The sequence below is a fragment of the Tachypleus tridentatus genome, chromosome 10, assembly GCF_004210375.1.
Source record: "Tachypleus tridentatus isolate NWPU-2018 chromosome 10, ASM421037v1, whole genome shotgun sequence".
NCBI classification, from domain to species: Eukaryota; Metazoa; Arthropoda; class Merostomata; order Xiphosura; family Limulidae; genus Tachypleus; species Tachypleus tridentatus.
In genome coordinates, this window is record NC_134834.1 from 12,185,222 (window position 1) to 12,200,334 (window position 15,113).

Here is a 15,113-nt window from a genome sequence, read left to right on the forward strand (position 1 = left end):
TGTTCTAGTAGGCAGCATTGTTGTTGTTTGGTTACATGTGTTCTCGTAAGCAGCATCGTTGTTGTTTGGTTACATGTGTTCTAGTAAGCAGCATTGTTGTTGTTTGGTTACATGTGTTCTAGTAAGCAGCATTGTTGTTGTTTGGTTACATGTGTTCTAGTAAGCAGCATTGTTGTTGTTTGGTTACATGTGTTCTAGTAAGCAGCATCGTTGTTGTTTGGTTACATGTGTTCTAGTAGGCAGCATTGTTGTTGTTTGGTTACATGTGTTCTAGTAAGCAGCATTGTTGTTGTTTGGTTACATGTGTTCTAGTAAGCAGCATTGTTGTTGTTTGGTTACATGTGTTCTAGTAAGCAGCATTGTTGTTGTTTGGTTACATGTGTTCTCGTAAGCAGCATCGTTGTTGTTTGGTTACATGTGTTCTAGTAAGCAGCATCGTTGTTGTTTGGTTACATGTGTTCTAGTAAGCAGCATTGTTGTTGTTTGGTTACATGTGTTCTAGTAAGCAGCATCGTTGTTGTTTGGTTACATGTGTTCTAGTAAGCAGCATTGTTGTTGTTTGGTTACATGTGTTCTAGTAGGCAGCATTGTTGTTGTTTGGTTACATGTGTTCTAGTAAGCAGCATTGTTGTTGTTTGGTTACATGTGTTCTCGTAAGCAGCATCGTTGTTGTTTGGTTACATGTGTTCTAGTAGGCAGCATTGTTGTTGTTTGGTTACATGTGTTCTAGTAAGCAGCATTGTTGTTGTTTGGTTACATGTGTTCTCGTAAGCAGCATCGTTGTTGTTTGGTTACATGTGTTCTAGTAAGCAGCATTGTTGTTGTTTGGTTACATGTGTTCTAGTAAGCAGCATCGTTGTTGTTTGGTTACATGTGTTCTAGTAGGCAGCATTGTTGTTGTTTGGTTACATGTGTTCTAGTAAGCAGCATCGTTGTTGTTTGGTTACATGTGTTCTAGTAAGCAGCATTGTTGTTGTTTGGTTACATGTGTTCTAGTAAGCAGCATTGTTGTTGTTTGGTTACATGTGTTCTAGTAAGCAGCATTGTTGTTGTTTGGTTACATGTGTTCTAGTAAGCAGCATTGTTGTTGTTTGGTTAAATGTGTTCTAGTAAGCAGCATCGTTGTTGTTTGGTTACATGTGTTCTAGTAAGCAGCATCGTTGTTGTTTGGTTACATGTGTTCTAGTAAGCAGCATTGTTGTTGTTTGGTTACATGTGTTCTAGTAAGCAGCATTGTTGTTGTTTGGTTACATGTGTTCTAGTAGGCAGCATTGTTGTTGTTTGGTTACATGTGTTCTAGTAAGCAGCATTGTTGTTGTTTGGTTAAATGTGTTCTAGTAAGCAGCATTGTTGTTGTTTGGTTACATGTGTTCTAGTAAGCAGCATTGTTGTTGTTTGGTTACATGTGTTCTCGTAAGCAGCATCGTTGTTGTTTGGTTACATGTGTTCTAGTAAGCAGCATTGTTGTTGTTTGGTTACATGTGTTCTCGTAAGCAGCATCGTTGTTGTTTGGTTACATGTGTTCTGGTAAGCAGCATTGTTGTTGTTTGTTTACATGTGTTCTAGTAGGCAGCATTGTTGTTGTTTGGTTACATGTGTTCTAGTAAGCAGCATTGTTGTTGTTTGGTTACATGTGTTCTAGTAGGCAGCATTGTTGTTGTTTGGTTACATGTGTTCTAGTAAGCAGCATTGTTGTTGTTTGGTTACATGTGTTCTAGTAAGCAGCATTGTTGTTGTTTGGTTACATGTGTTCTCGAAAGCAGCATCGTTGTTGTTTGGTTACATGTGTTCTAGTAAGCAGCATTGTTGTTGTTTGGTTACATGTGTTCTAGTAAGCAGCATCGTTATTGTTTGGTTACATGTGTTCTAGTAAGCAGCATTGTTGTTGTTTGGTTACATGTGTTCTAGTAAGCAGCATTGTTGTTGTTTGGTTACATGTGTTCTAGTAGGCAGCATTGTTGTTGTTTGGTTACATGTGTTCTAGTAGGCAGCATTGTTGTTGTTTGGTTACATGTGTTCTCGTAAGCAGCATCGTTGTTGTTTGGTTACATGTGTTCTAGTAGGCAGCATTGTTGTTGTTTGGTTACATGTGTTCTAGTAAGCAGCATTGTTGTTGTTTGGTTACATGTGTTCTCGTAAGCAGCATCGTTGTTGTTTGGTTACATGTGTTCTAGTAAGCAGCATTGTTGTTGTTTGGTTACATGTGTTCTAGTAAGCAGCATCGTTGTTGTTTGGTTACATGTGTTCTAGTAGGCAGCATTGTTGTTGTTTGGTTACATGTGTTCTAGTAAGCAGCATCGTTGTTGTTTGGTTACATGTGTTCTAGTAAGCAGCATTGTTGTTGTTTGGTTACATGTGTTCTAGTAAGCAGCATTGTTGTTGTTTGGTTACATGTGTTCTAGTAAGCAGCATTGTTGTTGTTTGGTTACATGTGTTCTAGTAAGCAGCATCGTTGTTGTTTGGTTACATGTGTTCTAGTAAGCAGCATCGTTGTTGTTTGGTTACATGTGTTCTAGTAAGCAGCATTGTTGTTGTTTGGTTAAATGTGTTCTAGTAAGCAGCATTGTTGTTGTTTGGTTACATGTGTTCTAGTAAGCAGCATTGTTTTTGTTTGGTTACATGTGTTCTAGTAAGCAGCATTGTTGTTGTTTGGTTACATGTGTTCTAGTAAGCAGCATTGTTGTTGTTTGGTTACATGTGTTCTAGTAAGCAGCATTGTTGTTGTTTGGTTACATGTGTTCTCGTAAGCAGCATCGTTGTTGTTTGGTTACATGTGTTCTAGTAAGCAGCATTGTTGTTGTTTGGTTACATGTGTTCTCGTAAGCAGCATCGTTGTTGTTTGGTTACATGTGTTCTGGTAAGCAGCATCGTTGTTGTTTGGTTACATGTGTTCTAGTAAGCAGCATTGTTGTTGTTTGGTTACATGTGTTCTAGTAAGCAGCATTGTTGTTGTTTGGTTACAAGTGTTCTTGTAGGCAGCATTGTTGTTGTTTGGTTACAAGTGTTACCGTAGGCAGCATTGTTGTTGTTTGGTTACATGTGTTCTAGTAAGCAGCATTGTTGTTGTTTGGTTACAAGTGTTACCGTAGGCAGCATTGTTGTTGTTTGGTTACATGTGTTCTAGTAAGCAGCATTGTTGTTGTTTGGTTACAAGTGTTCTTGTAGGCAGCATTGTTGTTGTTTGGTTACATGTGTTCTAGTAAGCAGCATTGTTGTTGTTTGGTTACAAGTGTTCTGGTAGGCAGCATTGTTGTTGTTTGGTTACGTGTGTTCTCGTAAGCAGCATTGTTGTTGTTTGGTTACGTGTGTTCTAGTAGGCAGCATTGTTGTTGTTTGGTTACATGTGTTCTAGTAGGCAGCATTGTTGTTGTTTGGTTACATGTGTTCTAGTAAGCAGCATCGTTGTTGTTTGGTTACATGTGTTCTCGTATGCAGCATCGTTGTTGTTTGGTTACATGTGTTGTCTAATAGGCAGCATTGTTGTTGTTTGGTTACATGTGTTCTAGTAAGCAGCATCGTTGTTGTTTGGTTACATGTGTTCTCGTATGCAGCATCGTTGTTGTTTGGTTACATGTGTTCTAGTAAGCAGCATCGTTGTTGTTTGGTTACATGTGTTCTAGTAAGCAGCATCGTTGTTGTTTGGTTACATGTGTTCTAGTAGGCAGCATTGTTGTTGTTTGGTTACATGTGTTCTCGTAAGCAGCATCGTTGTTGTTTGGTTACATGTGTTCTAGTAAGCAGCATTGTTGTTGTTTGGTTACATGTGTTCTAGTAAGCAGCATTGTTGTTGTTTGGTTACATGTGTTCTCGTAAGCAGCATCGTTGTTGTTTGGTTACATGTGTTCTAGTATGCAGCATCGTTGTTGTTTGGTTACATGTGTTCTAGTAGGCAGCATTGTTGTTGTTTGGTTACATGTGTTCTCGTAAGCAGCATCGTTGTTGTTTGGTTACATGTGTTCTAGTAAGCAGCATTGTTGTTGTTTGGTTACATGTGTTCTAGTAAGCAGCATCGTTGTTGTTTGGTTACATGTGTTCTAGTAAGCAGCATCGTTGTTGTTTGGTTACATGTGTTCTCGTAAGCAGCATTGTTGTTGTTTGGTTACATGTGTTCTAGAAGGCAGCATTGTTGTTGTTTGGTTACATGTGTTCTAGTAAGCAGCATCGTTGTTGTTTGGTTACATGTGTTCTAGTAAGCAGCATTGTTGTTGTTTGGTTACATGTGTTCTAGTAAGCAGCATCGTTGTTGTTTGGTTACATGTGTTCTAGTAAGCAGCATCGTTGTTGTTTGGTTACATGTGTTCTAGTAGGCAGCATTGTTGTTGTTTGATTACATGTGTTCCCGTAAGCAGCATCGTTGTTGTTTGGTTACATGTGTTCTAGTAAGCAGCATTGTTGTTGTTTGGTTACATGTGTTCTAGTAAGCAGCATTGTTGTTGTTTGGTTACATGTGTTCTAGTAAGCAGCATCGTTGTTGTTTGGTTACATGTGTTCTAGTAAGCAGCATCGTTGTTGTTTGGTTACATGTGTTCTCGTATGCAGCATCGTTGTTGTTTGGTTACATGTGTTCTCGTATGCAGCATCGTTGTTGTTTGGTTACATGTGTTCTAGTAGGCAGCATTGTTGTTGTTTGGTTACATGTGTTCTCGTAAGCAGCATCGTTGTTGTTTGGTTACATGTGTTCTAGTAGGCAGCATTGTTGTTGTTTGGTTACATGTGTTCTAGTAAGCAGCATCGTTGTTGTTTGGTTACATGTGTTCTCGTAAGCAGCATTGTTGTTGTTTGGTTACAAGTGTTCTAGTAGGCAGCATTGTTGTTGTTTGGTTACATGTGTTCTAGTAAGCAGCATTGTTGTTGTTTGGTTACATGTGTTCTCGTAAGCAGCATCGTTGTTGTTTGGTTACATGTGTTCTAGTAAGCAGCATTGTTGTTGTTTGGTTACATGTGTTCTAGTAAGCAGCATCGTTGTTGTTTGGTTACATGTGTTCTCGTATGCAGCATCGTTGTTGTTTGGTTACATGTGTTGTCTAATAGGCAGCATTGTTGTTGTTTGGTTACATGTGTTCTAGTAAGCAGCATCGTTGTTGTTTGGTTACATGTGTTCTCGTATGCAGCATCGTTGTTGTTTGGTTACATGTGTTCTCGTAAGCAGCATCGTTGTTGTTTGGTTACATGTGTTCTAGTAAGCAGCATCGTTGTTGTTTGGTTACATGTGTTCTAGTAAGGCAGCATTGTTGTTGTTTGGTTACATGTGTTCTCGTAAGCAGCATCGTTGTTGTTTGGTTACATGTGTTCTCGTAAGCAGCATCGTTGTTGTTTGGTTACATGTGTTCTAGTAAGCAGCATTGTTGTTGTTTGGTTACATGTGTTCTAGTAAGCAGCATTGTTGTTGTTTGGTTACATGTGTTCTCGTAAGCAGCATCGTTGTTGTTTGGTTACATGTGTTCTAGTATGCAGCATCGTTGTTGTTTGGTTACATGTGTTCTCGTATGCAGCATCGTTGTTGTTTGGTTACATGTGTTCTAGTAGGCAGCATTGTTGTTGTTTGGTTACATGTGTTCTCGTAAGCAGCATCGTTGTTGTTTGGTTACATGTGTTCTAGTAGGCAGCATTGTTGTTGTTTGGTTACATGTGTTCTAGTAAGCAGCATCGTTGTTGTTTGGTTACATGTGTTCTAGTAAGCAGCATCGTTGTTGTTTGGTTACATGTGTTCTCGTATGCAGCATTGTTGTTGTTTGGTTACATGTGTTCTAGAAGGCAGCATTGTTGTTGTTGGGTTACAAGTGTTCTAGTAAGCAGCATCGTTGTTGTTTGGTTACATGTGTTCTAGTAAGCAGCATTGTTGTTGTTTGGTTACATGTGTTCTCGTAAGCAGCATCGTTGTTGTTTGGTTACATGTGTTCTAGTAAGCAGCATCGTTGTTGTTTGGTTACATGTGTTCTAGTAGGCAGCATTGTTGTTGTTTGGTTACATGTGTTCTCGTAAGCAGCATCGTTGTTGTTTGGTTACATGTGTTCTAGTAAGCAGCATTGTTGTTGTTTGGTTACATGTGTTCTAGTAAGCAGCATTGTTGTTGTTTGGTTACATGTGTTCTCGTAAGCAGCATCGTTGTTGTTTGGTTACATGTGTTCTCGTATGCAGCATCGTTGTTGTTTGGTTACATGTGTTCTCGTATGCAGCATCGTTGTTGTTTGGTTACATGTGTTCTAGTAGGCAGCATTGTTGTTGTTTGGTTACATGTGTTCTCGTAAGCAGCATCGTTGTTGTTTGGTTACATGTGTTCTAGTAGGCAGCATTGTTGTTGTTTGGTTACATGTGTTCTAGTAAGCAGCATCGTTGTTGTTTGGTTACATGTGTTCTCGTAAGCAGCATTGTTGTTGTTTGGTTACATGTGTTCTAGTAGGCAGCATTGTTGTTGTTTGGTTACATGTGTTCTAGTAAGCAGCATTGTTGTTGTTTGGTTACATGTGTTCTCGTAAGCAGCATCATTGTTGTTTGGTTACATGTGTTCTAGTAAGCAGCATTGTTGTTGTTTGGTTACATGTGTTCTAGTAAGCAGCATCGTTGTTGTTTGGTTACATGTGTTCTAGTAAGGCAGCATTGTTGTTGTTTGGTTACATGTGTTCTAGTAAGCAGCATCGTTGTTGTTTGGTTACATGTGTTCTAGTAAGCAGCATTGTTGTTGTTTGGTTACATGTGTTCTAGTAAGCAGCATTGTTGTTGTTTGGTTACATGTGTTCTAGTAAGCAGCATTGTTGTTGTTTGGTTACATGTGTTCTAGTAAGCAGCATCGTTGTTGTTTGGTTACATGTGTTCTAGTAGGCAGCATTGTTGTTGTTTGGTTACATGTGTTCTAGTAAGCAGCATTGTTGTTGTTTGGTTACATGTGTTCTAGTAAGCAGCATTGTTGTTGTTTGGTTACATGTGTTCTAGTAAGCAGCATTGTTGTTGTTTGGTTACATGTGTTCTCGTAAGCAGCATCGTTGTTGTTTGGTTACATGTGTTCTCGTAAGCAGCATCGTTGTTGTTTGGTTACATGTGTTCTAGTAAGCAGCATCGTTGTTGTTTGGTTACATGTGTTCTAGTAAGCAGCATTGTTGTTGTTTGGTTACATGTGTTCTAGTAAGCAGCATTGTTGTTGTTTGGTTACATGTGTTCTAGTAGGCAGCATTGTTGTTGTTTGGTTACATGTGTTCTCGTAAGCAGCATCGTTGTTGTTTGGTTACATGTGTTCTAGTAGGCAGCATTGTTGTTGTTTGGTTACATGTGTTCTAGTAAGCAGCATTGTTGTTGTTTGGTTACATGTGTTCTCGTAAGCAGCATCGTTGTTGTTTGGTTACATGTGTTCTAGTAAGCAGCATTGTTGTTGTTTGGTTACATGTGTTCTAGTAAGCAGCATCGTTGTTGTTTGGTTGCATGTGTTCTAGTAGGCAGCATTGTTGTTGTTTGGTTACATGTGTTCTAGTAAGCAGCATCGTTGTTGTTTGGTTACATGTGTTCTAGTAAGCAGCATTGTTGTTGTTTGGTTAAATGTGTTCTAGTAAGCAGCATCGTTGTTGTTTGGTTACATGTGTTCTAGTAAGCAGCATCGTTGTTGTTTGGTTACATGTGTTCTAGTAAGCAGCATTGTTGTTGTTTGGTTAAATGTGTTCTAGTAAGCAGCATTGTTGTTGTTTGGTTACATGTGTTCTAGTAGGCAGCATTGTTTTTGTTTGGTTACATGTGTTCTAGTAAGCAGCATTGTTGTTGTTTGGTTAAATGTGTTCTAGTAAGCAGCATTGTTTTTGTTTGGTTACATGTGTTCTAGTAAGCAGCATTGTTGTTGTTTGGTTACATGTGTTCTCGTAAGCAGCATCGTTGTTGTTTGGTTACATGTGTTCTAGTAAGCAGCATTGTTGTTGTTTGGTTACATGTGTTCTCGTAAGCAGCATCGTTGTTGTTTGGTTACATGTGTTCTGGTAAGCAGCATTGTTGTTGTTTGTTTACATGTGTTCTAGTAGGCAGCATTGTTGTTGTTTGGTTACATGTGTTCTAGTAAGCAGCATTGTTGTTGTTTGGTTTCATGTGTTCTAGTAAGCAGCATTGTTGTTGTTTGGTTACATGTGTTCTAGTAAGCAGCATCGTTGTTGTTTGGTTACATGTGTTCTCGTAAGCAGCATTGTTGTTGTTTGGTTACATGTGTTCTAGTAGGCAGCATTGTTGTTGTTTGGTTACATGTGTTCTAGTAGGCAGCATTGTTGTTGTTTGGTTACATGTGTACGTATAATTATTGTTGTCGGGTTATATATGTCCCAGCAGCTATTTATGAAAACATGTTATATATTAGAGCGAGTGTGACGCCAGAACATTTGATTTGCCCAATTCTCTTATAAAACATTACTGATTCGTACAACACTATTTAAATCTGCTATGACACATTAAAAAATGTTTCTATGGTTTTATACACGAATACCAACATTGTTACCGAAACACAGGCTTGGGCATATCTAACTCAACGACAGTAAAACCTTTTGAAGTTTATTATAAACTTTATCAAATAAAGAAAACTACTCTGCAGGAAGTTCAGTGTCTGCAGTGTGCGTTGATCCATCAGGCCGACTTCTTGTCACCGGTCACGAGGACTCCACGTGCATGTTGTATGACATAACGGGCTGCAAGATAATTCAGTGCTTCCAGCCTCATAATGCTGAACTTCGAACTATTCGCTTCTCTCCCAAGGCTCGCTATCTGCTAACTGGATCTTACGATCATAAAGTAATTTTATCAGACTTACAGGGTAAGATTTATCTGACGTTTCCTTACGATCAAAGAGTAATTTTATCAGACTTACAGGGTAAGATTTATCTGACGTTTCCTTACGATCAAAGAGTAATTTTATCAGACTTACAGGGTAAGATTTATCTAACGTTTCCTTACTGGATCTTATGATAACAAAGTAATTTTATCAGACTTACAGGTAAGATTTATCTAGCGTTTCCTTACTGGATCTTATGATCATAAAGTAATTTTATCAGACTTACAGGTAAGATTTATCTAACGTTTCCTTACTGGATCTTATGATAATAAAGTAATTTTATCAGACTTACAGGGTAAGATTTATCTGACGTTTCCTTACGATCAAAGAGTAATTTTATCAGACTTACAGGGTAAGATTTATCTGACGTTTCCTTACGATCAAAGAGTAATTTTATCAGACTTACAGGGTAAGATTTATCTAACGTTTCCTTACTGGATCTTATGATAACAAAGTAATTTTATCAGACTTACAGGTAAGATTTATCTAGCGTTTCCTTACTGGATCTTATGATCATAAAGTAATTTTATCAGACTTACAGGTAAGATTTATCTAACGTTTCCTTACTGGATCTTATGATAATAAAGTAATTTTATCAGACTTACAGGTAAGATTTATCTGACGTTTCCTTACGATCAAAGAGTAATTTTATCAGACTTACAGGGTAAGATTTATCTGACGTTTCCTTACGATCAAAGAGTAATTTTATCAGACTTACAGGGTAAGATTTATCTGACGTTTCCTTACGATCAAAGAGTAATTTTATCAGACTTACAGGGTAAGATTTATCTAACGTTTCCTTACTGGATCTTATGATAACAAAGTAATTTTATCGGACTTACAGGTAAGATTTATCTAGCGTTTCCTTACTGGATCTTATGATCATAAAGTAATTTTATCAGACTTACAGGTAAGATTTTATTCACTACGTGTTTATTAAACTTACGATCAAATTGTGAGTGGTGTTTTTAGATTGATTAAGTCATCTAATTACAAATAAAACTAGTCAGGTGTACAGATTACTGTGTTCCAGATCGGAACGTAACTGTTAGGTTGCTAACCCCTGTCCGGTTCGTTAGGATGAAGTTAGTTTGACAACAGATCCCAGAGATCCAAGTTCTATTACTGACATAAAGTAAGATAATAAATTCCAGTATGATTCGAAACAACGTCAACAGCCGATGTTCCCAGATATCAAATGTTGTTCAGACTGAAGCCATTCAAGAATCAGAAACCGTGAAACTCGCGTGCTCTTTTGTTCTTTAACGTGTAGTTCAAACCAGCTGGGTTTATTATGTTAAATATACATGCACCGTTTGACGTTCAACCTGGGGACTGACAGAAACAACAGCTGTAATAATACTGACAGAAATAACAGCTTTAGTAATACCGACAGAAATAACAGCTTTAGTAATACCGACAGAAATAACAGCTGTAGTAACACTGATAAAAATAACAGCTGTAGTAATACCGACAGAAATAACAGCTTTAGTAATACCGACAGAAATAACAGCTGTAGTAACACTGATAAAAATAACAGCTGTAGTAATACCGACAGAAATAGCAGCTGTAGTAACACCGACAGAAATAACAGCTGTAGTAATACTGACAGAAATAACAGCTTTAGTAATACCGACAGAAATAACAGCTGTAGTAACACTGATAAAAATAACAGCTGTAGTAATACCGACAGAAATAACAGCTGTAGTAATACCGACAAAAATAACAGCTGTAGTAACACTCATAGAAATAAATTTAGTAACACTGACAGAAATAATCGCTTTAGTAATACCGACAGAAATAACAGCTGTAGTAATACCGACGGAAATAACAGCTGTAGTAATAGCGACAGAAATAACAGCTGTAGTAATACCGACAGAAATAACAGCTGTAGTAATGCCGTCAGAAATAACAGCTTTAATAGTAACTATACTGATACTATATTGATATATGTACATGTCTGTTAGCTGGCACTGTAATGGTAACTGTACTGATACTGTAATGGTAACCGTATTGATATATGTACACGTCTGTTAGCTGGTACTGTAATGGTAACTGTACTAATACTGTAATGGTAACCATATTGATATATGTACACGTCTGTTAGCTGGCACTGTAATGGTAACCATATTGATATATGTACACGTCTGTTAGCTGGTACTGTAATGGTAACTGTACTAATACTGTAATGGTAACCATATTGATATATGTACACGTCTGTTAGCTGGTACTGTAATGGTAACTATACTAATACTGTAATGGTAACCATATTGATATATGTACACGTCTGTTAGCTGGCACTGTAATGGTAACCATATTGATATATGTACACGTCTGTTAGCTGGTACTGTAATGGTAACTGTACTAATACTGTAATGGTAACCGTATTGATATATGTACATGTCTGTTCATTATTGTCTCTTCTTTTATGATTTTTATTTTTCCTCGAAATCCGTTCTTAAGAGAAAGTTTAATATATCAGTTCTTCTCTGATCACCAGGTGACCTTTCCCAGCCAATCCCAGGGATCGTGGTAGCAGAACACAAAGACAAGGTAATCCAAGCACGGTGGCATCCAACAGACTTTTCAATCCTGACCACCAGTGCGGACAAGAACGTCATCTTATGGGGATTTCCTACAAACTGATCATTTCAGATGTTAAGGTTTATGGGAATTATAATGATATATATCTTTTTTATTGGTTTGTTATGTAGTTTAATAATTAAAATACGAATATTTTTCTTACAAATGTAAATGACAAATAAACAACCCAGATGACAGATTACATCAACTTAACCTTAACTTAAGGCCCCGGCATGGCCAGGTGGTTAAGAAACTCGTAATCTGGAGGTCGTAGGTTCGAACCCCCGTCGCACCAAACACTCTCGCCCTTTCAGCCGTGGGGCGTTATAATGTGACTGTCAATCCTACTATTTGTTGGTAAAAGTGTAGCCCAAGAGTTGGCGGTAGGTGATAATGACTAGCTGCCTTCCCTGCTAAATTAGGGACAGTTAGCCCTCGTGTAGCTTTGCGCGAAATTCAAAACCAAACCATTTAAAGTGACGTTGTGTGTAACTCACGGTCACCGATGTCTCACAAGTCTAAAGTTTCTGTAGATAAAATGAAAATATTCTGTAAATAATAGTTTCTAACTCGGGGAAATATAAGAAAAAAAACCAACTAAAACATTGTTTATAATGACTGTGTGTATGTTTAATTACCAGACTGTTTTTTTGATGGAGAGTTTCTCTAACGGCAGCAGAAAGAACTATATTATATCACAGTTTGATAGATAATGGATCCAAGTACAGAATGTTACTAGCTAATACTGTATACTTCGCCGAGTGTACAGGGAGAGAATTCTTAACTCGTACCACTTTGTACAAGTATCTGTGTCACCCCTTGAGTTAAACATTGACATATGTTAACATCGCCTTAGTAAAAGGAGTATCACCTCTTTTCGACCTTTCGACATCCACTTGTTGACAAGAATTTCATAATTGCAGAACCCCTGCACAAAAATACAGAATAATTATATCTGACTGCGAACTTATTCTGAACTAGCTGCGGAATGGTTAAATACGATAGGTTGTTCCGGGGGGGGGGGGGGTTAGGTCCTCCTGCCTTACTACAGTTCAAACAATGATATAAATATTTTTAGTGGATCAAACTACACTAACAGAAATAGACATGTATATAGCTAGACTGCGCATGTTCCCTTACTCTCAATTAATAGTTGTTTCTACTTGTTTTCTGTAGGATATGATGTGTGTTTTTTTCACACATAGGATATTACTTCTTTTATGGTAACCATCATCGTTAACTGCCTGAGTAAACAGACTTCACCTGTTAAGATCTTGTATCAGTATCCTGGGATTGCAGTGATGATATGTGAAAAGGACCGCGTATCGTTAAGCATGTGTATTCAAAAATGATTGTATGTTTTGAATTTCGTGAAAAGCGACACCGAGGGCTTCCTCCGTCTCTAGTTTTTGAGTGACAGATGGAAGACAGTTACTCAACAACACCTACCGCCAACTCTTGAACAACTTTTTATTGTCAAATAAAACCATTGACTGTCAAATTATCGTTCCCCCACAGTTAAGAGGGTGAGCTTGTTCGGACACGGGATCCAAACCGTCGGCCCTTAGATTGTAGTTCGAGTGTCTTAACCATCAGGCCGTGCCAGGGCTCTAAGTAAAAAATAATATTAATAAACAGCAAAAATCTATCGAATAAACAACTGAGAGTATAACAAAAAAACCTCCTGAGCTGTTTAACTAAAACCTGTACGAAGATCTACTACGTACACGTGTATATACAAGTGGACTTCCACATATCAGTGTGTATGTGTGTACATAGATAGGACGATCCATACGTTGTTTCAGATAAATCATTAGACCTTTAATCAACGAAACGCATGAACGAGGTAAGATTTACCTCTAAGAGAAATCTCTGTGTACAATAATCGCATCAGTTCCTTCTATCGCTCAGAGTCAGCCATGTGTCAACTTAATTCTACGTCTCACATCGAAAACAGCTTGTTTAGCCAAAACTAGCTCTCAGACTCAGGCCTGTAAGTGACAAGTTGGATATAATCTATTTGCCGCCATTTTTGCAATCCAATCGCAGTACCGACTATGTTTTCCAAACCAAACTGATCTAAGCAGATGGTCCAGAAATGATGCTTTAGAACTGGGCTCACATGACGTTTCAGCTTTAGAAATGAACTTATGTGATGGTTTATCTATAGAAGTGAATTTATATTTTATCTATAACTGTATTTATGTCACGTTTCATTTATAAAACTGAATTTATATGAAGTGTAGAACTAGCTTCAACTTTGAGAACTGGGTGTACCAGTTTGTTCGGACTTGCTTGTTATTTCACGTTACAGGTTTGTTTATTCTGTGTTTTGTTACTTCACGCTATAGGTTGGTTTAGTGCATGTTTTGAAAGTTCAGGTATAAACGTAGCGATGTTAAACATATGTATGAACATGTTACACAAACATTCAGCCTGGTAGTCAAAGAACTTGACTCGCAGTCTGTGGATCGCGGGTTTGAATCCTCTTATCGACTATGCTAAGCCTTTCAACCATTATAAAATGATGAACAACCCAACTTTCATACGTCAGTTTAAAGTGAAGAAATGCTATCGTAGGGGGTCCATGGGTACGCTAGTAGTAAAACCATCTACTACAACAGTTCCTTTTAACATCACGTGTTGTTGTGTAGAATAACAGTTGATGTAACAAGTTGTAAACAGTTGACTGGTTTTAAAAGTCTCATCCTTGAAACTGGAAACTTGAACACCAGCTTGTGACAACTGCCAAACACTCGAGATATTGATTAGGTTTTCAGTTAACTTGAGTTTAACAAAGAACCGCAGTAACAAGCCTGACGAACCTGTTTACAATTTACATTTCAGGAATCCGATTTTTTTTTTTTTTTATAATACAAAACTTCTACACATTAGAGGTTTGATGGTTTCTCATATCGATTTTATTTATTGTTTTAAAATACAGAATATATTTTTATTATAAAACTGGTCTTTTACAACTTTCATTTTTAACCTTGTGACCTTTAACCTTGTGATATGTGCTGTTTGACCTGAATGAAGCTTTAATATGAGTCAAAGCATCATCACACTCTAAAAGCAGGCAGGAGCTCTCCAGTAGACCCAAATCTCCAGTAAACCCAGAACTCTAATATTTCTACTCCATCGCTGTCCAGTAAACCCAGAACTCTAATATTTCAACTCCGTCGCTGTCCGGTAAACCCAGAACTCTAATATTTCAACTCCGTCGCTGCCCGGTAAACCCAGAACTCTAATATTTCAACTCCGTCGCTGTCCAGTAAACCCAGAACTCTAATATTTCTACTCCGTCGCTGTCCGGTAAACCCAGAACTCTAATATTTCAACTCCGTCGCTGTCCAGTAAACCCAGAACTCTAATATTTCAACTCCGTCGCTGTCCGGTAAACCCAGAACTCTAATATTTCAACTCCGTCGCTGCCCGGTAAACCCAGAACTCTAATATTTCAACTCCGTCGCTGTCCAGTAAACCCAGAACTCTAATATTTCTACTCCGTCGCTGTCCGGTAAACCCAGAACTCTAATATTTCAACTCCGTCGCTGTCCAGTAAACCCAGAACTCTAATATTTCTACCCGTCGCTGCCCAGTAACACAGAGCTCTAATATTTCAACTCCGTCGCTGCCCGGTAAACCCAGAACTCTAATATTTCAACTCCGTCGCTGTCCAGTAAACCCAGAACTCTAATATTTCTACTCCGTCGCTGCCCAGTAAACCCAGAACTCC

The 15,113-nt window shown here is 38.1% G+C and overlaps 1 protein-coding gene across 1 annotated transcript in view; it reads left to right on the top strand.

Moving 5' to 3' along the window:
* Window positions 1–13,611, top strand: part of LOC143227961 (WD repeat-containing protein 47-like) — a 57,243-nt gene extending 43,632 nt beyond the window's left edge. Inside the window, exons 3-4 of the mRNA XM_076459311.1 lie at window positions 8,555–8,773; window positions 11,292–13,611. Coding sequence (XP_076315426.1) covers window positions 8,555–8,773; window positions 11,292–11,437 — 365 coding nt within the window. The 3' untranslated portion in view covers window positions 11,438–13,611. The remainder of the gene's footprint in view (window positions 1–8,554; window positions 8,774–11,291) is intronic.
* The last annotated feature ends 1,502 nt before the right edge of the window (window positions 13,612–15,113 follow it).